The sequence below is a fragment of the Oncorhynchus masou genome, chromosome 3 (assembly GCF_036934945.1).
Source record: "Oncorhynchus masou masou isolate Uvic2021 chromosome 3, UVic_Omas_1.1, whole genome shotgun sequence".
In the NCBI taxonomy this organism is placed as follows: Eukaryota; Metazoa; Chordata; class Actinopteri; order Salmoniformes; family Salmonidae; genus Oncorhynchus; species Oncorhynchus masou.
The window spans coordinates 32997007-33024692 of NC_088214.1; the positions used below are offsets into that span (position 1 = coordinate 32997007).

Below are 27686 nucleotides of genomic sequence, written 5' to 3' on the forward strand. Positions count from 1 at the left end.
TCTGAAATTGTAATACAGTGAATAAGTGAAATAGTCTAAACAATTGTAAGAAAAATTACTTGTGTCATGGACATCTACTTTGTACTAACCGACTTTCCAAAACTATAGTTTGTTAGCAAGAAATCTGTGGAGTGGTTGAAAAACGAGTTTTAATGACTCCAACCCAAGTGTATGTAAACATCTGACTTCAACTGTATTACCACACTCACAGGAGACATTCTTCCACTCATGGGTACATGACTGACATCCTGTGGTTGGTTGACGGTATTGCACCCTGGCCACTTATTGTTGCGCACAATTCTTTCCTATGACTGTTTCATGCTGTTGGAATGAATGGAGTGTAAGAGAAGTCACTGCAGGTGTCAAGAGGAGTTGGGATATGCAAGAAACACTTATTACACACTTGTCTAACAGGACAAATATAAGTACCCCCCCCCTAATAATAAGTGGCACGCACCTCAAAGCTCACATCTTGCCATCACAGCAGCAAGATTTGTGACCTGTTGCCACAAAAGTGAAGCACAAGCTCCACTAAATACAAAACTATATTTCTGTATTTTTCCCCTTTCGTACTTCAACTATTTGCACATTGTTACAACACTGTACATAGTCATAACATTTGAAATGGCTCTATTCTTTTGAAACTTGTGAGTAATGTTTACTGTTCATTTGTTTATTTCCCTTTTGTTTATCTATTTAATTGGCTTTGGCAATATACACGTTTCCCATGCCAATAAAGCCCTTTGAATTGGTAGGGAGGGAACTGAGTGTCCTTTATCTCAGCTCCTTAATGCTCAGAGAATGTTCCTGTTACAGACTCCTTTCCCCCAGCCAGTCCCTCTCAAGCCAGCTGGTATCCCACACACACCTCGGCTTCGTTGCCGTATAACACGCTTCGGGACACGATTCCAATTAAGCCGTTGTGTTAGCCACACTGTCTGGAATGTTATAAATACACGCACAGACATCAAAATCATTCTCATTCAAAAAAGGCATATCCACGTTAACAAGAATCAATATAATCCATGAATGAAACAGAATGAACATATGGGCATTTTTCGACCAATCACAACTTTTATTTTCATGACAATTTTCCAAGGCCAAATTAGAAATAAATAAGGAAGGAAACATTTGCAAATAGCCCACGATGTCACAAGGCCAGTAACTCACACTAAAGGATGAGGAAAAAGACCCACTTCAAAAAACTGGTGAACAACCAAGACCAAATAGGTTTAAATGAGGTTTTACACCTGCACAACTGGTATATCTTTAGGAAATTTGATCATATTAACCCCTCCCCTTCCAACATATTTACTATATTTACTATAAACAATGCGAGAGGTCAAATTAATCTGTACACCAAACTTTGTTCCTTGTCTTTAGGTACATCAGTAGTTAAAGTGGATGACTCCACTACTAAGACATGTAATGTACGTACACTACCGTTCAAAAGTTTGGGGTTACTTAGAAATGTCCTTGTTTTTGAAAGAAAAGCACTTTTTGTCCATAAAAAAAAATCTAATTGACCAGAAATACAGTGTAGACATTGTTGATGTTGTAAATGACTATTGTAGCTGGAAACCACTGATTTTTTATGGAATATCTACATAGGCCATTATTATCAGCAACCATCACTTCTGTGTTCCAATGGCACGTTGTGTTAGCTAATCAAAGTTTATCATTTTAAAAGGCTAATTGATCCTTAGAAACCCCTTTTGCAATTATTTTAGCAAAGATGAACTGTTAAAGAAGCAATAAAACTGACCTTTTTAGACGAGTTGAGTATCTGGAGCATTTGTGCGTTTGATTACAGGCTCAAAAAGGCCAGAAACAAAGACCTTTCTTTTGAAACTCGTCAGTCCATTCTTGTTCTGAGAAATGAAGGTTATTCCTTGCAAGAAATTGCCAAGAAACTGAAGATCTCGTACAACGCTGTGTACTACTCCCTTCACAGACCAGCACAAACTGGCTCTAACCAGAATAATAGAAGGAGGAATGGGAGGCCCCGGTGCACAACTGAGCAAGAGGACAAGTACATTAGAGTGTCTGGTTTGAGAAACAGACGCCTGACAAGTCCTCAACTGGCAGCTTCATTAAATAGTACCTGCAAAACACCAATCTCAACATCAACAGTGAAGAGGTGACTCTGGGATGCTGGCCTTCTAGGGTTTTCTAATGATCAATTAGCCTTTTAAAACGATAAACTTGGATTAGCTAACACAACATGTCATTGTAACACAGGAGTGATGGTTGCTGATAAATGGGCCTCTGTACGGCTATGTAGATATTACATAAAAAATCTGCCGTTTCCAGCTACCATAGACATTTACAACATTAACTATGTCTACACTGTATTTCTGATCAATTTGATGTTATTTTAATGAACAAAATCTTATGCTTTTCTTTTAAAAACAAGGAAATTTCTCAGTGACCCGAAAACTTTGAATGGTAGTGTATGTATGCATGTGTGTATGCATGTGTATATGTATGTGCGTATAACCTCAGAGAAACACTCAAGATACAGCACTTTGTATATTCCTATGAACAAATCTTCTTAACCAATTGTGGCCTGGTATGGGATAGCAAAGCAGCAGACTGGACAGACATTGGTTGGGAATTGAATACAAAGAACCAATGAAATATCAGGAACTGTAAGAAGAACGGGAACCAGCCTGCACCTGGGTTCCTCATTCGTAACATCATCAGTGTTTTGGACTACTTCCCAAAACCGAGGGTCCTTTTCTAATGCTGAAATATCCCTTGTGCTAAATATCCAAGCTGTTCCTCTTCTACGGTATATACTGTACATTGCTCATACACAGTAATTCATTTGCAGACAATACATATATGGCAGCCTATAATGTACGTGTAATTCCAAACGAGATTGGCCCAGAGATATTTATGATGCTTTTAATCTTCCTGAAATCAATAAAAAACTTCATTTTGTCTGGAATACCATTGACATCTGTACCCAAAATAATTGAGAAATATGTGTGACATTTTGGCCTTACCTGGGCCTTATCGTAAATGTCTCAAAAAGTCCCCTTTTGAATTTTGTTCAGTATTGGAAATTGTTTAAAAACAATATACTCTACGAGTACATAACATTTCCAGAGTGGTCGCTCTGCTACTTTTGAAATGATGATCTATTTTTGGAGCATCGACAACACAGTTCGCGTGGGAACAGATTCAGAACTCCCTCTGCTGGTGATTTGCACAGTTGGTTGTCTCCTCTAATGTATAAAATGGGTCATATCTTCAAAAGGCCTGGGCAAAGCAAAACATGTCATGAACTTTCCAACTTTTAAATCAATGATTTCAACTTTAAAAAGGTATGCCAAACCTCCTTACCCCAAAGTACCTTTCCAAGGATTACATATCTTTGGGCAAATCTCGTATGGAATTGCACACGTGACTTTTCATCTTGGATTTTATTTCTGAATACATTATATGTCACAAATGTATATAGTGCATTCACAAGGAATCATGCAACCCAAATAACTTCCCGGAGACATAAATCTGTTCACCTGTAGTGCCCTATTCTTCACCATTGTATTTTTCTTTTACAAGGACAAAATATTAGTCTTCATTACTATAATTGGTACAGTACTTTCACAATACAGAAAAATAAGTATAGAGTCATATTACTGCCAACAAATTTGAATGAATTCAAGATGATTGAATTCAGATTACATTTCTGTTGCCACTAACATCACACCATAAAGAGGCTATATGTTACTACTTCTACAACCATGTTTTCTGTCCGTCCGCCTGTCCTCTAGGTTTTCTTTGTACATTTAATTGGAAAGAGACAGGCCCGCACCCACACATTCATACACTGTGAAGGGGCTCGCTCTCTCTGTGCATTTTTCCTTTACATACTTTAGGTTTTAGAATTTGCATTTCGTATAAATATTGCACATTCAATCTGCATTTCATCAATAATAGCAACAGTAACTAGAGCTATGACAAAGAAATAGGACAATGCATTCCTGTAATACGAACAGGGATATCAGGGTAGATGGGACTACCGTTGGATGACACAAACACAGTCTTGCCGAAGAGCAACTAAAAAAGGCAAACGGCTACAGATCTGGACTGGGAGCCATTGGCTCTCTTAGGAGACATCCATGCGGTACACGGGCCAACATTTTATGGAGTAAAAACGGCAGGTTTAGGACGTTGCCGATAAAGACAATCGACGTGGTTTTACGGAACCAGATCGTCCTGGTGATAACATGGTTTATGGAGCCACAGACCTGGTTCAGCAGGACACTGTGTATGTAACATCGTTTTGCTGGAGGAAACATTGAAAGGGAACAGACTTCTACAGGTCAGGTGGGGTGGGCATGCAGCGGGCTTCACAGAGACATTGGGAAGAAGCTCAGGGTCAGAGAACGCACGCACACACACACACACACACACACACCCCTGTAAATGTGGACATTACTATACAGATTATGCTTCAAAGATGAACCAGTGTCAGAGACGGCCTCCTACTGGTTAAGTGACAGAGTAGAAATGAATAAGGGTCTCAGTAGGATTGGTGTCACGTGCTGAGAAGTTGCCCTTTCGGCACAGATCAAGGATCAGCTTGTCCTCTCCCCATCCTAGCCTCAACCACAGGAAAGAGAAACTAAACTTCGATCAGCTTTACGGGGCAACTGCATCCTACTTCCCCGCCGCCCCCCCCGGACACCTTCATTACTTACCTGGTCCCAGATCTTTTCTTGCCCGTGTCAACTCATGACATCTCACAAATAGTCAAGAAGAGGTGGCTAAAGTAAAAACCGATCCAGGATCAGGCTACATTACGAGAAATTGGTTCCACCAGCCAACCCAGGCACATCACATCAGCCCGTAGCCACACACAGGGGCACAGAGCAGGGAGGAGATTCCATCCCTGGCACACTGTAACAGTGACATAGGACTTAATCTAGTCAAGTCAGTAAACACATACTCTTCCATAGAATAGAAGCAACCTTCAGGACCTAGAGGCAGACGAGGGAAATGTCAGTTTGGTAACAGATAAATGAGAAACAAACCATTCAGGAAAAAAAACAAGAAATAAGGAAAGCAAATAAAAAAATGCGAGTTGCGTTACAAAAATCTTATGGTTTCACAAAACACTAATTTCTCTCAGACACAAGATGTTCATCGAATAGGTTTCGGAAATGAACCAAGACAAACCGATTACGTTAAAAAAAGAAAGACAACGAAACATGAACAAAACGTCACCACATCCCAAAACATTTATACAATAAAAGGGATCCCTGCATAGATTCAAACCTGGATGTGGAACGTTTAAACCGAAGGGCCTCATTTTTCAGAGTCGTATTCATTAGTGCACAACATGTCCAACAAGAAACGTTTTGCTATGTTCAGGTAGTCCCTCCCTGTTTCAGTCAGTTTTCTTCCGTTTGATGCCTAATGAACACGATCCAGGCCACATTCACAAAACATCCTTTCTACTATCAGGTGTCTGGACTACACACAGAGGCCGAAGACCATGCTAGATGGAGGATAGGAGAGAGAAGGGAAGGAGAAAAGGAGGAGAGGAGCAGAGGAGTGGGACAAGATTAACGTGTCATTTTCCGTGTCACGGCCGAGTCACGCCATGATGCCAGCGTCGTCATAGCAACACACAGACCCCGAAAAACTTTTGACGAAGACAATCAACTGATGCTGCTCGAACTGGCTTGGCCCCTCTGTCTTTTGTCTTGGGAAGGGGGGGGGGGGGGCTGTGTCTGTTTGTGTGTAACTTGCCGCCGTACATTCCCTCCAGTTTTCATGTCATCTAGGTAGCGCTTGTTGGATTCCTTGCGTATGCCTGTGTGTGTGTGTGTGTGTGTGTGTGTGTGTGGTGTTACTTGCCACCGTACATTCTCTCGATGTCTTCCTGATAATGGGATTTGAGCTCCTTGCGTTTGAGTTTGAATGCGTCGGTCACCAGGCCAGTCTCCGGTGTCCAAGGCTCTGCACTCAGACGGATTTTCCTCGGAATCTCAAAGCGCTCCAGTTTGGCTGTGGGGGGGGGGGAAACAACACCGGACTTTAGAGACGAATGCATGGGCTGGGGTTGAGAAATACAAGTCAACGCTAGGGACAAGAAGATGGAGAAACAGTAGTCATATGTTACAACCAGAAACCTCTATTCCTCCCTCCACCCGTCTCTCATCGTCTTCTCCATCCCTCCGTCCTACCTGACAGAGCGGCCTCTGTGATGATGTGGAGAACGTCTCTCTCCATGTCAGGGTTGTTACAGATTTCCTCCCAGCTGCCCCGTAACCCTCGCTGCTCCGCCAGCACCATTAACTGCTTCTGATTGGGCACCACGAAGCCAATCACGTACGACTGGTCACTGGGACGGAGAGAGTTAAGGAAATGGAGAGATAGTGTTATTGTTTTATTTAGAAAACACAGTTGATTTGTATAATTCCTTTTTATATTATCATCATCATCATCATTCTAGTTATTATTATAATGAAAGGCAAAGATGGAGAGAGAAAGACGGGCCAGAATAGGATGAAGGATAGAGAGAGCAATGAGTCAGAAAGACAAAGAGAGACAGGAGAGGTAGAAAGTGGGTGACACAGACAGCAGATGGAGACAGAGACAGAGACAGAACAAGTTGACAAGGAGAAACAGACAATCAAAGTTTTGTACTGAGTGTACAAAACACTAAGAACACCTGCTCTTTCCTTGACAGACTGACCAGGTGAAAGCTATGATCCCTTATTGATGTCACTTGTTAAATAATACACTTCATCGTGTAGGTGAAGGGGAGGAGACAGGTGAAGAAGGAGTTTTAAGCCTTGAGACATGGATTGTGTCTGTGTGCCATTCAGAGGGTGAATATTTAAGTGCCTTTGAACGGGGTATGGTAGTAGGTGCCAGACAGTTTTCTCAGGAGACTGAAAAGATTTGGCATGGGTCCTCAGATCCTTAAAAGGCTCCACAGCTGCACCATCGAGAGCACTGGTTGCATCACTGCCTGGAATGGCAACTGCTCAGCCTCCGACCGCAAGACAATACAGAGGGTAGTGCGAACAGCCCAGTACATCACTGGGGCCAAGCTTCCTGCCATACAGGACCTCTACACCAGGCGGTGTCAGAGGAAGGCCCTAAACATTTTCAAAGACTCCCAGCCATCCTAGTCATAGACTGTTCTCTCTGCTACCGCACGGTAAGCGGTACCAGAGCGACAGGTCTAGGTCTAAGAGGCTTCTTAACAGCTTCTACCCCCAAGCCATAAGACTCCAAAACATCTACTCAAATGGCTACCCAGAATATTTGCATTGCCCCCCCCACCCCCCCTTCCACTGCTGCTTCTCTCTGTTATTATCTATGCATAGTCACTTTAATAACTCTACCTACATGTACATATTACCTCAATTACCTTGACTAACCAGTGCCCCCTGTATATAGTCTCGCTATCGTTTTTTTACTGCTGCTCTTTAATGACTTACTTTTATTTCTTATACCTATTTGTATTTTTTAAACTTCATTGTTGGTTAGGGGCTTGTAAGTAAGCATTTCACTGTTGTATTCGGCGCATGTGACTAATACAACTTGATTTGAGAACTGCAACGCTGCTGGGTTTTTCACACTCAACAGCTTCCCGTGTGTATCAAGAATGGTCCACCACCCAAAGGACCACCAGCCAACTTGACACAACTGCCCGAAGCATTGGAGTCAACATGGGCCGGCATCTCTGAGTGACGCTTTCGTTCTTAATAATAGCAAGGTGTTCTTAAATGTTTTGTACACTCAAGTGTTATAGAGAGAGACTCCAGTCACCCGAGCGGTATATAATATGTGCATTGTTACCTGTTTGCGTAGGCGCAGATGTTGTCTACGAAAGGGCAGTTCTTCAGCATGGCCTCCACCTTCCCCAGAGACACATACTCCCCAGCCTGGAGCTTCACCAGATCCTTCTTACGATCTACACAGAAGGAACACAAATGATTGCTACGGTAGATTTATATACAGCTGCCTTTGGGAGGAATTGTATATATACGTGAATCCTTTCATATGTGATTGTTTTTGACAGAGACGGGTATGAAGTGAAGTGGATACAGAGAGAAGGGGAGGAGTATGGCTGGTAGATTCGTGTCCACGCAGACAAGGGAATCATCCTCTATGTGCCCGAGGGCGGCTGACCTTAACCACAAGGTCACCCTCAGTTAACTGTACTGGTTTGCATTGTTAGTTCACCTGGGGAGAATCTGGCCCTTTCATCCTGACTCGTATGTATTTAAATCCACAGATAGACAGAGACAGACAACATATCATAAGGCTCTCTCTAAAAACGGCTCTTTTTTTCTGGGCTGCTCACCGATAATCTTGAGGCAGCCGTCTGGGTGAAACTCCCCGATGTCTCCTGTACAGAACCAGCGCTGGCCGTTGCCGTCCACGAAGAAGTCCTCGCGGTTCTTCACCTCGTTCTTGTAGTAACCCATAGTCACGTTGGGCCCGCCGATTACAATCTCTCCTCTCGGGTGTGGCCTGTCTGTGCTGTAGTAACCGCCTGGAGAAGATCCGGAGAAGAGGACGCGGTCTATGCCCAAAGCATCTTCAGCCCCACGCCCATCCAATATAACTTTCATCCACCCTAGCCCCCAACCCCACTCACCTCCACCCTCCCAGCCCTCCCCCTAATATCACCGATTCCGCAGTCACAGTGCTATGGAGGGACTCACCCTCCTCCCAGTCCTTGAGGGTGATCTCGGAGCAGATCAGAGGAGCGCCGACCCGGCCTGTGCTGTAGTCCCACACTGACAAATAGAGAGAGGAAAATAATACACGTGAGAACATCATAGCTTATCACATTACTGTGTACAATCACCTGGCTTTCTCTATTGTGCCCCCCATTCCTCTCTTCCATCAGGCAGCAGAAGTCTATACATTTCCTTCTCTTTTACCCTCCCTTCTCTTTTACCCTCCCTCCCTTCTTCTTGGACCTACCGCCTCCACCCACCCCCCTCACCCTCTCTCTCGCTGATGGTGCCAGCTCCGCAGGCCTCGGTGAGGCAGTAGCCCCGGCTGACTTCCTCCTTCCTGTCCCCTTCCCTCCGTTCCATCCCCCTTACTCATTCCCTCCCTTCCCTCCGTTCCATCCCCCTTACTCATTCCCTCCCTTCCCTCCGTTCCATCCCCCTTACTCATTCCCTCCATTCCATCCCCCTTACTCATTCCCTCTCTTCCCTCCATTCCATCCCCCTTACTCATTCCCTCCATTCCATCCCCCTTACTCATTCCCTCCCTTCCCTCCATTCCCTCCCCCTTACTCATTCCCTCCCTTCCCTCCCCCTTACTCATTCCCTCCCTTCCCTCCCCCTTACTCATTCCCTCCCCCTTACTCATTCCCTCCCCCTTACTCATTCCCTCCCCCTTACTCATTCCCTCCCCCTTACTCATTCCCTCCCTTCCCTCCATTCCATCCCCCTTACTCATTCCCTCCCTTCCCTCTCTCCTTCCCGCTCTCTTACTCTCGCTGATGGTGCCAGCTCCGCAGGTCTCGGTGAGGCCGTAGCCCTGGCCCACGGGACAGCAGAGGCAGATGTTCATGAAGCGCTGGGTGGCAGCGGAGAGGGGCGCTCCGCCTGACAACAGCACCCTCATGTGACCCCCCAACAACGAGCGCACTTTCCTAAACACCAGACTGGAGGGAGAGAAGGAAAGAGGATGACAGTGAGTCAGAGGATGAGAATAACACCAAGGTAAACAACAAGTCATTCATAATAACCTCTGTGTGAACCTTAGGTTTCTGTTTAACGCAGGCACCGGCCACAGCAATATCGAGAATGTCGGTGTGCGAGTCTCCATTAAGGCTGTTGCGTTGCATTATTGCATATGCCTATATATGAGCCCAAGCCTGAAAAAAACCCAGAATTAAAATAATGATTATGACATTCAGTATACAATACATAGCTTACCGCATATTACGCACCGCAGAAAAAAATACTTCTTTAATTGGTCCAACCTATATTCAAAAATTAAACAAATTCTAGTAATTGCCTTTGATCGTAGACTGTATTAATATGCATACTGGATGGTCTGGTTACCTTATGCTATGCTCCAACATTTCTATCCATGAGTCTGGGAAAGAACATAGAGGCCTAGGCAATGCTGTTGGTGCATTGATTGTGCAGGGCGGATTACAGTTCACCTACAATAGTGAATTTGTATTTGATTTTGAATAGCGTTAGTAATAGAGATTTTTTGGGGGTGATCCATTACCTTCCGCTACAGAATATCTCACCACCGTGCGTTTCCATCTCCGCCCCTCTCTCCTTCCATTCCTTTCTCAAGCGCGCAGAGAGAGAGAGGGGCTGTCGACAGTTTAATTAAATACTCTATATTTCATCGTGAAAATATGTTATTTTCGATGTTCTCGAACAGATCCTCGAACAGATCCTAAATTAAGCCCTGGGTAGCTGCAGGAACAGGGTTGGAGAGCCCATGGCGTCGGGTTTGGGCACAATATCACCTGTCATGCAGTGAGAGGCTGTATGCTCCTCAAACAGTGGTTGATGCCTGTACCCCAACCAACAGGCGGGAAAGCTGCCTCCATTCGCTATTCGTGTGCATAGTCTTTTTTTCTTCCAGCCCATGATAATGGTCCATTCTAAATATTAACTAATGTAATATATTAGTAAAGACAATATTACACTGAGAATAGTCTGATGGGTGATAATATGATCACTTGATGAGAGAACGGTCTGTGCAGCCTGAGGCAAGGAACAGAGCGCAAGCTTTTCTTTGCGATGTTCTTAAATCACCAATAGCCTTTAGCCGTTCCATGAGGCCCCATTACGTGTTTTGATTTATAAGACATTCTAAGGTTTGTATCTCTCACAGGTAAAGTTGCCAAATTACTCAATCTAGCGTATAGGACCTGTTTCAAATTATCACTCAACAGAGCCACTTCATCTGCGCACTCGTTCCGGAAAGGGAAAAATATCCTTTCTATTTTATTCAGCCAAGTTCAATTATATTCTTCTTACTATAAAATCATATAATATAAAATAATGGCACAGGACTTAAAGGCATAACGTGTCAGCTAAACCAACAAGCCTACAGCCAACAGGATAACATACAATAGACCAACACATATTCTGTTCTTCTGAAATACATTTTCTTCATATCATGTTTCTTTAGACCTACCTAAAATAAATCAATCATGGATTTATGGTGATGGTGTATATTCAATTGATTTATAGACTTGTTAAAAATGTAGATTCCAAAGGCACAACAGCAGCGTGTATGTGTGAAGGCCTGAAGAAGCTAAACGTGTTTATGTTAATTAACGGTCAATTACCGTGAGACCGGCAGTCTTTTGCATGGCAATAACTGGCTGACACAATGTCATGGCCACCACAGTCCTAGTTCAACCTCCTGGAGACTCTCTATCAATCATGCTTCTACACCTGCATTGCTTGCTGTTTGGGGTTTTAGGCTGGGTTTCTGTACAGCACTTTGAGATATCAGCTGATGTACGAAGGGCTATATAAATAAATTTGATTTGATTTGATTTGATTACCCATTGACTGTGTGTGTGTGTGTGTGTGTGTGTTACAGGTGTGTGTATTACCTGTCACAGAGCGGGGTCTTGTAGCCCTTGGTGATCTGTTCCATCTTGTAGTTGTAGGCCAACACAAAGAGGGTTCTCTGCACACTGCTCATCTCCTCCACCTTGGTCATCACATTCTTATAGATCCGATCCATGATCTCCTACAGGAGGGAGAACGAGGGACAGAGAAGGAAAGAGGACAAAACACCACTTCAAATAAAATAAAATATGTGCGTCTTACAGAATATGAACTGCTTATATATATATATATATTCTACGGTAGCTTTAGTGCTTACCGGTACAGCAGCCATGAGTGTAGGTTTTAGAACACTGGTGTCTCCTTTACTGCCCTTCTTAATCTTAGTCGACTGGGGAGGAAGAGAGGAGAAAGAAATGGATCAGACTAGGAGTAAAGCACAGCTAGGCCTGTTCTCTAATTAGGAGGAGCTCCAATAGAGGGTTCCTACATACCGCATGTGTTGTTGAGCCTTGGTTTACTGTCTCGCTCTCTCTCTGTGTGTGTGTGTGTTCACCTGGTCTGCTAGCGTCTGTGGGGAGGAGTATCCGATGCAACAGCCGTGAGAGATACACACCATCTCTGCACTCAGCTCCAGAACATGGGCCAGTGGCAGGTACCCAATGTAGGTGTCTGTCTCACTGCACAAATGGAAACCAAAAAAAAAACAATTTTATTCAACTGCCAAACATATACACATATATATATATATATACACATATATATATATACACACACATATATACACACACACATATATACACACACACACACACACACACACATATATATATATATATATATATATATATATATACACACACACACACACATATATATATATATGTATGTGTGTGTGTGTGTGTATATATATATACACATATATATACACACACACACACACACATATATATACACACACACACACATATATATATGCACACATATATATATATATATATATATATATATATATATAATCATGTAGTAACCAAATACATGTGTTAAACAAATCAAAATATATTTCATATTTGAGATTCTTCAAAGTAGCCAGCCTTTGCCTTGACAGCTTTGCACACTCTTGGCATTCTCTCAACCAGCTTTAGTCTCCTGGAATGCATTTCGATTAGCAGGTGTGTCTTTCCTTCTTAATGCATTTGATCCAATCAGTTGTGTTGTGACAAGGTAAGGGTGGTATACAGAAGATAGCCCTATTTGGTAAGTCCATATTATGTCAGGAACAGCTCAAATAAGCAAAGAGAAATGACAGTCCATCATTACTTTAAGACATGTAGGTCAGTCAATGTGGAAAATTTCAAGAACTTTGAAAGTTTCTTCAAGTGCAGTCGCAAAAACCATCAAGCGCTATGATGAAACTGGCTCTCATGAGGACCACCACAGGAATGGAAGACCCAGAGTTACCTCTGCTGCAGAGGATAAGTTCATTATAGTCACCAGCCTCAGAAATTACAGCCCAAATAAGTGCTTCACAGAGTTCAAGTAACAGACACATCTCAACACCAACTGTTCAGATAAGACTCCGTGAATCAGGCCTTCGTGGTTAAATTGCTGCAAATAAACCACTATTAAAGGAAACCAAATAATAAGAAGAGACGTGCTTGGGCCAAGAAACATGAGCAATGGACATTAGTCTGATGAGTCCAAATTTGAGATTTTTGGTTCCAACCGCTATGTCTTTGTGAGACGCAGAGTAGGTGAACGGATGATCTCTGCATGTGTGGTTCCCACCGTGAAGCATTGAGGAGGTGGTGTGATGGTGCTTGCTGGTGACGCTGTGGTGATTTATTTCAAATTCAAGGCACACTGAAGGAAAAGCAGTCAACAAGTGCCCAGCTTATGTGGGAACTCCTTCAAGACTGTTGGAAAAACATTCCTCAAGAAGTGGGTTGAGAGAAAGCCCAAGAGAGTGCAAAGCTGTCATCAAGGCTACTTTGAAGGATCGGAAATATGAAATATATTTTGATTTATTTAAAACTTTTTTTCTTACTACATGATTCCATGTGTTATTTCATAGTTTTTATGCCTTAACTATTATTTTACAATGCAGAAAATAACCCTTGAATGAGGAAGTATCCAAACTTTTGACTGGTACTAATATAGAGAAGAGAAGATGAAGAGCAGGACATATTTATGAGATGAGAGAGAAAGAAAGAGATATGTTTCCATTCTGTAGGGCAAAATGGTGGCAGAGAGAGAAAGAGAGAGAGAGAGACAGTGAAAACAGATGAACGAGGAAAAGAGAAAAGGAGAAAAACAGTGATCAGGGCACACAGGGGGGGAAAGAGAGTGGCAGTGAGAGAGCGAAAAGTCAAAAACAATTAGCAGTCAATCTAGAAGACACCATAGTTTTCTGTACTTACTCCAGGTCTGGGATGCGCTCTGCCATGCCTGTGACGCCCGCGATGATGTTGCTATGGGAGATCATGACGCCCTTGGGGATGCCCGTGGAGCCGCTGGTGTACATGATGACAGCGATGTCAGAGGGCACGGGCCGCCGGCGCGCCACCGCCACTACAGACGCGCGCAGAGAGAGATAGAGGGAGAGGGGGGGGGGGAGGCAGCAGGGACGTTAAAGAGGTCACACAAAGAGACTTTTGGGTCAGAGCATTGCACAATGCGGAGGCATCAGAGAATGGCTATCGATCTTTATTTCAAGAGAGGGCATGCACATAGCACAGGGCTAATAGGATATGACAGAGAGGGCTATTCAGGTAAAAAAACTATGATTCTGGAAGTCAGATTACATTTGAGTTGCTAAGACCACAGGGCAGAAGTACTGTACCAAGTCAGACAACGCGTAGACCCAAACACACACACGCCCCTCACACACCCACACTCTCCCTCCTTACTGTTGTCGGGTCTGGAGCCCAGCTCTTGCACGGCGTCCATGTTGTGGACCATGATGCCGCGGGGAAAGCCAGGCCAACTGGTTGGCTTACTGTCCACCACGATGATGTGCTGCAGCCGAGGCACCTCCAACAGAATGTCCTGGGAGGAGATAGCAGGAGGAGAGGGAGGAGAGAGGGGGAGAGAAAGTAGTTATTGACTGGAGATCGCAGTCGGACTGCATAGAATCAATGTAGTCTATGATCTACAAATCATCTCGCATTCCAAATAACTGCTCATTATGCCATTAAGACTAGCAATTCTACGCATTGCCTTGTACAAACGGATCCCCTCAAACACACTGACTGTCAACACTTAGTCTGCTCAAGTACTGTAAGTGGGCAACTGTTCCAACGCGTAATATATATATAGGCAAGACTATTTAAAATGTGGGAAAATGGTATTATCTGGCTGGAGTGTGTACTGTCTCATATGGCATTGCAGAAAGTGATCAGGACAAGGCGAGCAGAGCTGACCTTGAGACGGCTGTGTAGCAGGTCTTTGCTGGTGATGATGTGGGTGATCTCAGTCTCGTTCAAACCGTGGGCAATGGCCGCTCCGCCCAGAGTAGAGTACAACGTCACCACTGTCAGAATGACACAGACTGGAGTTAGAGATTCATGTGTGTGTGTGTGTGTGTGTGTGTGTGTGTGTGTGTGTGTGTGTGTGTGTGTGTGTGTGTGTGTGTGGCTATAGTGTGCTACTGTCTAACATAAACACTCACATGGGAAGTTGTATATGAAGCAGGCCTGTGCTGCTATCATCCACTCGGCCCTGGTCTCACAGAAGATGGCGATGTTACACTGAGGCATCTGGCCCAGCGCGGCCAGCCCACTGCCAAAACACACTGCTGCCTGGTAGGTCTCCTCATACGACATCCACTGATACTCCCCCAGGATCACCTAGAGATAACACAACCACAGACACTGTTAACAGTAATATACTGCTGCTTGGTAGGCCTCCTCGTACGACATCCATTTACAGTGGGGAGAACAAGTATTTGATACACTGCCGATTTGGTAGGTTTTTCTACTTACAAAGCATGTCTGTTTGATTGAGTGTATAGACAGGTGTCTTTTATACAGGTAAGGAGTTCAAACAGGTGCAGTTAATACAAGTAATGAGTGGAGAACAGGAGGGCTTCTTAAAGAAAAACTAACAACTGTCTCTCACAGTTGACGTGTACCTGTGTTCCCCGGCTAAGAAAAACCTTTGTCGAGCGAGAGTCGTCGTTCTATCGGTCTACATTTTAAATGCATGCATTTTTTCCATAGACACCACCTATGTGTTTGAATAAGCTTGTCTGATGCGTTAAGTCACATCGTTTGATTAAATAATTAAGACACACTAATGACTCAAAGAGGGAAACCGATGGCCACGCGGTGTTAAAAAAATTAAATGACAGCGAGTGCCTGTGTGACTGAGTAAGGTTGTCGCTCTCTCTCCCCTCCTTGCTGCAGTGAACAAGCACCAGAGCACAGCAAGCGTTTATCGAGCTGTCCGTGCTGAAGCTGCACCATCATTACAGCCATTTAGTTTCTTACTTGATTCTCTGACTGAAAAGTTATGTTACCCAAATCCCACATTTGTTTAGGAAAAGACATTCCCTAAACTCTTGCCATCTTTACGTGAAACATGATTATAATGTTTCACATTATAAAATTGGTTATAAACTCTGAACACAGCAAAATGGATGCGGAAGACCTGAAAATGAAACTTGAAATGGGGGAATGTTTGCTGGTTGCTCAGGAGGGAAAGGGGAAGTTAGATGTGTGGAAGACGTGATTTAGCTGCGAAAACTACTGGAGATCCAGAAAAGGGGGGGTATATTGTAGCCAGCACTGTGTGAATATTAGGCCTATGTGTGCCAAACAGGTGCTGTTAGATTACATTATTATTATTATTACTATTTTCTGATTATTTGGAACAGTATAAACACTAAATAAATGGTAAGTAATAACAGAGTTTGTTAAAAAAAATTAAAGCCTTTATTACAGCATAGCAATAAAATAAGATTGGTGATGCAGCATAGCAATGATTGGCGCTAACAGAATCAGTAGGCTACTAAACAAAACACCCAAACAGGCAACAGAAGCAGGATTTTTCTTATTTCTGTAGATACACTACATTGAGCACCCGAGTGGCACAGCAGTCTAAGGCACTGTATCTCAGTACCTGAGGCGTCACAACAGTCCCTGGTTCGAATCCAGTTTTAAAAAAAATATGTAATACACTACAAGTATGTGGACACCTACCCGTCAAACATCTCATTCCAAAATCATGTTCATTAATATGGAGTTGGTCCCTCCTTTGCTGCTATAACAGCCTCCACTCTTCTGGGAAGGCTTTCCACTAGATGTTGGAAATGGCTGGGGGAGACTTGCTTCCATTCAGCCACAAGACCATTAGTGAGGTCGAGCACTGATGTTGGGCGATTAGGCCTGGCTCGCAGTCGGCGTTCCAATTCATCCCAAAGGTGTTCGATGGGGTTGAGGTCAGGGATCGGTGAAGCCAGTCAAGTTCTTCCACACCAATCATGACAAACCATTTCTGTATGGACCTTGCTTTGTGCACACAGGGGCATTGTCATGCTGAAATTGTCTAGAACGTCATTGTACGCTGTAGCATTAAGATTACCCTTCACTGGAACTAAGGGGCCTAGCCTGAACAATTCAAAACTGCCCTGGACCATTATTCCTCCTCCACCAAAGCACTAGTCCACTTAGGCAGGTGAGAAACAGGCGGGTGTCTTGTGCACAATAAAAAAAATTAACTAAAGAAATCTCGGGCGACCAACAGTCTATTGACTGAATAATCGACTAACTGAGGTCAGCCCTATTTGTGTAGACCAGTGACAAAAAAAAAATCAATATAAAAAAAAGGCTGTAACACAACAAAATGTGGAAAAAGGGGTGTGAATATTTTCTGAAGGCACAGTATATTTTAAATTGTAATGTTTTTCCACCAGGTCCTCCAACCAGGGTAGGGGATGGTAGGGGCAAAAAAGGGGGGATCAGAAATTATGCATCTGTCTGCTAGTTTCATAGCTGACCCCCAAAAAAATTAAAATACCATTGTTAATACTAGAAGTACGCACCACTAAACTGTCACACACCGATGTCTGGTAGGTCTCCTTATACGACAGTATTACCCCAGAATTACCTATAAAAACCAGCTGCCTTCAAACAGGGTTAGACAGTGCAATCTAATGTCCTTCTACTGCAGACCACTTGACTTTTTCCACATTTTGTTACATTACAGCCTTATTCTAAAATTGATTAAATTGTTTTGACTAGTCTCCCAGTCCCTGCAGCTGAAAAACATCCCCACAGCCTGATGCTGCCACTTCCATGCTTCACCGTAGGGATGGTGCCAGGTTTCCTCCAGACGTGACATTTGGCATTCAGGCCAAAATAGTTCAATCTTGGTTTCACCAGACCAGAGAATCTTGAGATTCTCTGTGAGACTTTAGGTGCCTTTTAGCAAACTCCAAGCGGGCTGTCATGTGGATTTTACTGAGGAGTGGCTTCGGTCTGGCCACTCTACCATAAAGCCCTGATTGGTGGAGTGCTGCAGATGGTTGTCCTTCTTGAAGGTTCTCCCATCTCCAGAGAGGAACTTTAGAGCTCTGTCAGAATGACCAAGGCCCTTCTCCCCCAATTGCTCAGTTTGGCTGAGCAGCCAGCTCTAGGAAGAGTCCTTGTGGTTCCAAACTTCTTTCATTTAAGAATGATGGAGGCAACTGTGTTCTTGGGACCTTCAATGCTGCAAACATTTCTTGGTAACCTTCCCCAGATCTGTGCTTCGACACAATGCTGTCTCTGAGCTCTACGGACAATTGCTTCGACCTAATGGCTTGGTTTTTGCTCTGACACGCACTGTTAACTGTGGGACCTTACATAGAAACAGGTGTGTGACTTTCCAAATCATGTCAAATCAATTGAATTTACTGCAGGTGGACTCCAATAAAGTTGTAGAAACATCTCAACGATGAACAATGGAAACAGGATGCACCTGAGCTCAATTTCAAATCTCATAGCAAAGGGTCTAAATGCTTATATAAATAAGGTATTTCTGTTTTCTATTTTTAAGAAATGGGTTCTTGTGTGTAGATTGCTGAGGATTTTTATTTATTTAATCCATTTTAAAATAAGGCTGTAACGTAACAAAATGTGGAAAAAGTCAAGGGGTCTTGAATAATTTCCAAAGGCACTGTATCAACAAAGATAATTAAATCCACTTTTCTCCCTCTTCCTCACCTTCTTGAAGACCTTCCCGTTGGGTTGGAGCTCGTCCTCCTCGCTCAGCACCTCTCTCGTGCCCAGGCAGTTCCTCTCTGGGAACCTGGCCGCTCCATGCTCCATCACCTTGTCCAGGGTGTCCACTCCTGGGTGCAAGGAAGACACCAGCTTCTGCTGGCTACCATCCTCATGGTTGGTCGCCCGGTAAGGGCCCGCCGGGCGACCACTCACTGACCGTGCCTTGACTCGCCGCGCCCGGTCTAGGTTGGCTCCTGCGCCCGAGAGCAGGTACCAGGGCAGGAAGGTGATGACAGAGTAGACCCAGACAACCGAGCGGAAGACCTGCAGCAGCAGTGGGTTCATGTCCTCTTTTAGTTTCATCTTGGATGTCAAGGGTCACGGGGTGGAGTCTGTCGAGGTGGGTGGGGCAGGAAGTGTGAGGGATACACCCCAAAAAACTGATTGTGTTCCTTCTCATGCACTGGTGGTTCCTCTGATAGATCCGCTTGATGGATGGACTGACAGACCGCTTGGTTTTAGTCAGCTCACCTGTAGTGAAAGAACAGAAAACACTTTAGAGATGAAGACAGGCATAGCGGAGAGGGAGGGAGGGATAGAAAGCGCAAATACATTTAAAAAATGAAACACATTAGTAATGTACCATTTGTTAGACCACCCAGCAATTAATTTAGGCTACATGGCACTAATATCCTTGGAATAATAGTCAAATTAGGCAAGCAGTGTAATCTCCATCAGACCAGGGTTCTCTCGAAAGAACGTAAGAGGGCCGCTGCGCCCCCTTGTGGTTGGGCTGCACCACTATGTAAAAAAAAATATAATAATTCAAAAACACCAGGGGTCGCGTAAGCATTCAAAAGTCTGGATTTTCAAAACACAGACCTGCCAAAAATCTGTGTTTTAATAGATTCCCCTGCCCTCTAATTAAACAAATGGAAAATAAATACATGGGTCCACTCAGTGTTCTAGAATGCAGGAAAATCCAGGTCAGTTCAAGAGGGTGCTATGTGAAAACATAGTGTTATTATACTCACATACAATAATCATTCATCTGAACGATAATATAGCCTCAATATGCAAGTACTCAACTTTGTTGAAATACAAATGCTATAAGTGCGTAGGAAAAATGGCTTGCTTTTTTTTTTCATTCTTCGATGTAACCACAATGTAACAAATAACATTAGCAATCAAACTAGTGTGAAAACTGCCACATAAAATGTTCAACGTAAAATGTGCTTTTAATCTCCTACTTACTCAACTCCCACACCATCCCCCGCAGACAGGCAGAGAGCGAGTGGTCTGGAGGATGGAAGAGACGTTTTGGAACGTGTCTATTTAAATAGTTGGAACTTGAAATTTAACCTGTCTTGGTCAATACACCTGCTTGAAAAAAAAGCTAAATTCTGCGTTAACGCGATCCCTGCAATATAGTACAGTCCACACAGTACAGTAAAGAAAAGCAGAGTATGGTTCAGGACAGTAGAGTATATTACATTATACTGTACTCTACACGGGTGGTCTACTGTACTCTACTTTTCTTTACTCTACTATTCTGTGTTCTACTGTCATGTACTTTACTGTACTGTGCTAACTGCAACTGTGGGTTGGGACTACTATGATTTCCCATTGTAGCTAATTCCATTGAAGTCATTCTGTTACACATTTTTCAGTCACCGATTTGGTAACAGTGATGCATTTTAATCACTTAGTAATTCATGAACAAAACTGTAGTCAGTAAAAACATTATTTTTAAATTGTCACATTTTTTATTTAACACCCCCCCCCCCCCCCCCCATTGGAGTACAAATATCTTACATCAGCCTTTCACAGAAATATCTGTATTGGTCTTTATTACACAGATAAAGCACTGACATTACATCCATAGAATAAACAAATACATCTGCTCATTTGCTGTCATTTCTAGAAATGTTCAATGGTTGCCAGAAGAGGGCGCTCTACGTGCTGCTCATTGAACATCATTCAGTCCTCAGTAACAATATGAGAGAGAGAGATGGCATGGTGGTCTGAAGGTGAGTAGCTTGCCCTGTCCTCATCACATTCTCACTTAGCTAATGTTAGCTGGCTAGCTAGCCAGCAAGGTAGTTAGCTTAGCTATCTAGCTAGCAAGCAATTTGTGCTACGTACACTTGAAGTCGGACGTTTACATACACCTTAGCCAAATACATTTAAACTCAGTTTTTCACAATTCCTGACATTTAATCCTAGTAGAAATTCCCTGTCTTAGGTCAGTTAGGATCACCACTTTATTTTAAGAATGTGAAATGTCAGAATAATAGTAGAAAGTGATTTAATTCAGCTTTTATTTCTTTCATCACATTCCCAGTGGGTCAGAAGTTCACTCAATTAGTTTTTGGTAGCATTGCCTTGAAATTGTTTAACTTGGGTCAAACGTTTCGAGTAGCCTTCCACAAGCTTCCCACAATCAGAATGTTGACCCATTCCTAGCATAAGGTGAGTCCATCCAGTATACATATTAATACAGTCCACACTCAAAGGCAATTACGAGAATTTGTTTACATTTTAGAGTATAGGCTAGACCTATTATATACACCAAAGACATCTTAAATCAGTTTTGTTTGATGTTTTTCAGCCATGCGTAATATGCAGTAGGTTATATATTGTATAACGGCACAATCATCATTTTAATTCAGGGTTGAATTTTCGGGCTTGGGGTCATAAGCCTATGTATAAGCTCTAACATGTATATGGCTGTTTTGAATGAATCACCACCTTAGAAAGCGCTGTCCATTTTGTTGTGTTTGGCTTTGAAACAACATCAACAACATTTCTTCAAATCAATCACAGTGAGCTTAGTTTTAAAAGCACCATACTGTTATGATGATAAGTCTTTGATGTGATTTTTGATTGCACTTGCATTACTGTCAGAGTGGTTAGAGGAACAACAGAGCCCTGAGTACCAGGCCATTAGGACCTGACGGAGGAACAATGGAGCCCTGAGAACCAGGCCATTAGGACCAGACGGGGAACAATAGAGCCCTGAGAACCAGGCCATTAGGACCTGATGGAGGCACAATAGAGCCATGAGTACCAGGCCATTAGGACCTGATGGAGGCACAATAGAGCCCTGAGAACCAGGCCATTAGGACTTGATGGAGGCACAATAGAGCCATGAGTACCAGGCCATTAGGACCTGATGGAGGAACAATAGAGCCCTGAATACCAGACCATTAGGACCTGATGGTAGTTAGCAAGCTGGGTACTAGCAAAGCATGTCCAGAGTGCATAAAAGGGGAATACCGTGACTCAGTCACATGGCATTTTACTGCGGTCATGACCCATGACTGCCAGTGTGGCGGTAATATGTTCCCGCAACAGCCCTATTCACAACTAGGATTGGGTTATAGATAACAAATTGAGACTGAGCTTTGTTACTATGCTGATAGTAACTGCAGGCAAGACTTGATCTAGATTTCCTCCCAATAGATTTTGCGCCAAAGAAATGGGAGACTCAAGGGAGACTATAGGCCTAGTTGAGCATAGGGAAGTAGAATCGCCCTGTCTCACACACACTTCCCTGAAAACATTTTTCTAGGTTGTGTGGGAAGCTAGACTAACCCATGACCTTTCAAAGGAGAACTCATACTGTACTCCGATCAATGGTCATGCCTTCTTGACTTCAAAACTTGCAGCCTATGACTCTGACACCGACACAGGTTTGTTCCATGTAATTTCAGAAAACCATGACACCCACCATCTCAGATTGTTCTGAAATTGTTTTTTTTTTAGTTAGAAACAGATAAGATTAGCATTACGGCAACACTATTTTGTTAAAATATAATTTTATCTCAGAGAAATTAAGCTAATTGATTGCACCCAAATTGTCCATTTGAATTTATAGAATTCATATAATATTCAATAAATATAGTACCTAATATCTGATTTGGACCAAACCGTTTTTAACAATTAGTAAGTAAGACATGAGGAATCCCCAAAAAATATGGGACTCCCAATCATGGCCGGTTGTGATACAGTCTGGAATTGAACCAGGTTCTGTAGTGGCGCCTCTTGCACTGAGATGCAGTGCCTTAGACCACTGCGCCACTCGGGAAAGTAGTGTGAATTAAACCCAACCCAATACCATGGGTGACTGACACAGATACATAGAGTTGTTTCCTAATAACTGTATTGACAAACATAAGACTGTCATGCAATTAATTATTTTATTAGGGTTGTCACAACAATAAAGTCCATAGCGCATTTCACCATCAAAGTTTTGGGCTTCCAGGAAAAGTCTTTGTATGAGAATTGCATAGGGATAGCCTTAGAGAACAGACACTTGTTGGACTACTCAAGGAGAGTTGGTTTGACGCATTAGGTTGCTATTAGGACAAACTGAATTGCTGGCTTGAATTGTGAGTAATTGACCACAACATTTATTTTCATAATGAGACAAATCCATTGGTTTTCTACCCAAAGTTGCAAAGGAAATGTTGTGATCAATTTAATAAACACAAGAGACCAACACAATTGATAAAATAGTGTTGCGGTATAGCAGGAACAGCTGCATCTCGTGGTCAAAACCTTGTACTTTCACACTACTTTATGGCAAATAATGCAAGTGACTTGAATTAGAAATTTCTCTAAAAAGGGAAAAGGAAACATCACCAGATTCACAGGGAATACATTAAATAGTATGGAGAAGCAATACTCCAAGCCACAGTTTCATACTACTTGTCAAACATAGAGAACTGCGAACTGGTTGTTAGGTGGGATTGGCATGCGGTGTGGGGGATCCGCTTTAGATGTGTATATTCATTGGTAGGAAGAACTTTGGTGTAAATCAGATGTTGGGTACTATATTTAATATATGAATATTATCTGAATCCTATAAATTAAAATGGCCAATTTGGGCGCAATCAATTTGCTTAATTTCTCAGAGATCAAATTATATTTCAAGAAAATGTTGTTTCTGGAATGCTAATCGTATCTGTTACTAACTACAGAAACTATTTCAGAAATCTGAGATGGTGGGTGTCAAAATCCCCTTTTGAGGTGGAATGACCCACAGAGGTCACCAAGTCAGACAAGTCTAAACTAGTACAGCCACTAATGCAAAGTCTCACAGCTCTTCATCAAAGGCTTTGACAAACAAGACCAGAAATACAGGTCCAGCCTCTATGGTAGAGAGGCTGGGGAGGCTAATAAATGCTTAAGGACACACCTCAAAAGATCTCCCAGTCAAGTTTTAGGCCACTCTGAGTCTCCACTTAAATGAGTCATGGCGCAGAGTAATAACGGCTTGCAGACCACATGGCTGAACGGGAAGTATGAAACTGAAATGTAGGCCTAACGGCACAGTAAACATATAGCTAGTTCTACTCCTGTAATTGTAAACAAATGAGTTGTTGTTCCGTTATTGTTAGGGATAGTCTAGGTCAAGTCTGGTTCTGGAAAACAGAACTCTCAATCACCCAGAAGACATCCTCTGCTGTGTAAACTCTACTTCCAGTTGACCCCAAAGTAAAGACAAGACAACATTCCTAGAGTCCTTGAAACAGACAGACACACACAGAGAGAGATAGAGAGAGAACGTGTTGTTAAATCATCTGGAGGAATCCACCACTCTGTCCACCAGTGTCATAACAAACACAGTTTGCACAACAGTTAAAGTATTTGTAACTAACAAGATGTGAATGATGCCTAATGTGGTGCCATAGCAGTATTGGCACACTGGCATAAGTTAATTAAATCAAAGCATCTGACCACCTTACATCCTGAACTGGTTCAGTCAGCCCATACCCACGAGACTCCAAATCTGTCATCACCTCCTATCTGAAAGGTTTCACTCTATCTATGGCCTTCTCACCATCATTATATTCTAGTTGTCATTGTTATCTGCACAGCACACACCATCTCCTTCTCCCAGAAAGGAAACACCACAGGCTCGTCTCCAGACATGTGTCATGTGACATTTGTGATTGTTTGTTGCCATGACGCAGTTGTTCGAACAACGTTACCGGTATGGCGAGGACAGTTAGTCCTACTTAGCAGGGTCTGTAATGCTAGATAGTGTGGCAGGCCAAAATACAATAACGTTACCATATTGCTGAATGAACAATTTTTCCATATCTATGCAAAAACAGGCTATGCTAACTAAATATGCTACAGGTACATAGTTAACGTTCACTAACTAAAAATATAACAAACAAACCAAATAGTTAGGTAACTAACAGTTACCCAGGTCCTGGTAACGTGTAATAAAACGTGATATAAATGGGGAGATCAACACACTCAAAATGCCATGATGAAACCCTTTTGTCAACACCACAGTAAGATAACGTTAACTACCGTAGTGAACGAGCTTACTAACGTCACCAGACAGGAAAGTGCCTGTCAAATATATCTAACGTTAGCACCAACAGCCCGGCATTACAGCTGTGGATGACACACACACACAGCTAACTAATAAAAATAAATAAAAAATAAAGTTTCGAGAAAAGCAAGCCGACACTAGCTAGTAACCTATTGAGTCTCATTTCAATTACACCAAATAACATTGGATTATCCGTTGAGAGAGCTACTGGTAACAAGCAACAAAATAGAATTGCTAGCCAGCTAACGTTAGCTAACATCGCAGCACATCTGCAAGAATCGAGAGCCCAGACAATGCAACCTCACCTCTTCATCATCCGCTATTCCTGCGTCTCTTGGAAGAATTTCGTCAATACACCAACCTCATTTGTAGGCTTTGTGACCATATCACTCCCAAAACATCACAGCTATGGCGCCAATGTATTTATTAAACTAAGATATTTTAATTAAAATCTGCAGGCATCAACGACCCTTGTTATCAGCCCGGAAGTGATGGGGAAACGAAACGTTGTCAAGGCAGTCCGCTTGCCTGCGATTGGATCGCTGAAGGTGGCGCGTGCTTGAGGTAGCTGTGATGTCAACAGGGTTACTGGCGGTCAGAGGAAGAGCTCCTGCCTGGTTTGGAAAGCTTGAGAAATCTTGTTGTAATAAATATACAAGACAAATTCTCCATTCACAAAACCAACTTACACCAAGAGGAAACATGGAACATACTTATTCTTGACATTGTCTAGAAAAATGCATGGTTAAGGCTTTACAAATATTGTATACCATACAAATTTAAGGAAGTGCACTTTAAAATTTGACATAAGATATATCCATGTAATTCTATGTTGTCCAAATTTGTGGCTATTGATGATATCTGCGTTTTCTGTGAAAAAAGCTGAGAATCTGTCTCACTTGTTCTTTGATTGTAAATTTGTGTCAGAATTTTGGGAAAACCTTGCAGAATACTTATTTACCATTATGAACACTACCCATGTTTTTGACATGAAGGATATAATATGTTAGTATTGCAATGATAACAAGATCATTGAAATTATTGTGATTTTTTTTAATTCTTGTTGCCAAATACTTTATACACAAACAAAAATTACAAAATGATATACCAAAATTGCACTCATTTTTGATTGAATTTAACTATCCTATTAAAACATTAACCCTTGTGAATAACAGCAAGAATAACATTTTCCTGAATCATTATAATTATATTTTTTTCAGAGTGATTTACATTTGCATTAGAATTGTTTATTATTTTATTATTTCATTGATGTGTTTTGTATGTTTTAGTATTTAGTATGTTTTAGTATTTTCTTGTTAATACCTGCGTTCTGTTTTGTATTTATTTATTTATTTTATTTATTTCACCTTTATTTAACCAGGTAGGCAAGTTGAGAACAAGTTCTCATTTACAATTGCCACCTGGCCAAGGTAAGCCACAGCAGTTCGACACATACAACGACACAGAGTTACACATGGAGTAAAACAAACATACAGTCAATAATACAGTATAAACAAGTCTATATACGATGTGAGAAAATGAGGTGAGATAAGGGAGTTAAAGGCAAAAAAAGGACATGGTGACAAAGTAAATACAATATAGCAAGTAAAACACTGGAATGGTAGATTTGCAATGGAAGAATGTGCAAAGTAGAAATAAAAATAATGGGGTGCAAAGGAGCAAAATGAATTAATTAATTAAATACAGTAGGGAAAGATGTAGTTGTTTGGGCTAAATTATAGGTGGGCTATGTACAGGTGCAGTAATCTGTGAGCTGCTCTGACAGTTGGTGCTTAAAGCTAGTGAGGGAGATAAGTGTTTCCAGTTTCAGAGATTTTTGTAGTTCGTTCCAGTCATTGGCAGCAGAGAACTGGAAGGAGAGGCAGCCAAAGAAAGAATTGGTATTGGGGGTGACTAAAGAGATATACCTGCTGGAGCGTGTGCTACAGGTGGGAGATGCTATGGTGACCAGCGAGCTGAGATAAGGGGGGACTTTACCTAGCAGGGTCTTGTAGATGACATAGAGCCAGTGGGTTTGGCGACGAGTATGAAGCGAGGGCCTGCCAACGAGAGCGTACAGGTCGCAATGGTGGGTAGTATATGGGGCTTTGGTGACAAAACGGATTGCACTGTGATAGACTGCATCCAATTTGTTGAGTAGGTTATTGGAGGCTATTTTGTAAATGACATCGCCAAAGTCGAGGATTGGTAGGATGGTCAGTTTTACAAGGGTATGTTTGGCAGCATGAGTGAAGGATGCTTTGTTGCGAAATAGGAAGCCAATTCTAGATTTAACTTTAGATTGGAGATGTTTGATATGGGTCAGGAAGGAGAGTTTACAGTCTAACCAGACACCTAGGTATTTGTAGTTGTCCACGTATTCTAAGTCAGAGCCGTCCAGAGTAGTGATGTTGGACAGGCGGGCAGGTGCAGGTAGCGATCGGTTGAAGAGCAAGCATTTAGTTTTACTTGTATTTAAGAGCAATTGGAGGCCACGGAAGGAGAGTTGTATGGCATTTAAGCTTGCCTGGAGGGCTGTTAACACAGTGTCCAAAGAAGGGCCAGAAGTATACA

General features: G+C 42.4%; 1 protein-coding gene across 1 annotated transcript; it reads right to left on the reverse strand.

Annotated features, from left to right (window-relative positions):
• Nucleotides 1-1050: 1050 nt before the first annotated feature.
• LOC135514883 (fatty acid CoA ligase Acsl3-like) lies at nt 1051-25627 on the reverse strand. The gene is made up of 15 exons (XM_064938564.1): nt 25413-25627; nt 18758-19283; nt 15223-15400; nt 14975-15084; nt 14462-14600; nt 13973-14123; nt 12109-12232; nt 11872-11943; nt 11597-11736; nt 9492-9664; nt 8703-8777; nt 8339-8530; nt 7831-7945; nt 6204-6361; nt 1051-6024 (listed from the first exon to the last, which is right to left on the reverse strand). The coding sequence occupies exons 2-15, from the start codon at nt 19118-19120 to the stop codon at nt 5867-5869; spliced, it is 2148 nt and encodes a 715-aa protein (XP_064794636.1). The 5' UTR covers nt 19121-19283; nt 25413-25627; the 3' UTR covers nt 1051-5866.
• Between the last annotated feature and the right edge of the window lie 2059 nt (nt 25628-27686).

Coding starts and splice junctions, on each gene's coding strand:
- LOC135514883 (XM_064938564.1), bottom strand. CDS start 19,120: ATGAAACTAAAAGAGGACATGAACCCACTGCTGCTGCAGGTCTTCCGC. Junction 15,085..15,222: donor CTTCATATACAACTTCCCAT/GTGAGTGTTTAT, acceptor TCATTCTGACAG/TGGTGACGTTGTACTCTACT. Junction 14,124..14,461: donor GGGCTCCAGACCCGACAACA/GTAAGGAGGGAG, acceptor GCGCGTCTGTAG/TGGCGGTGGCGCGCCGGCGG.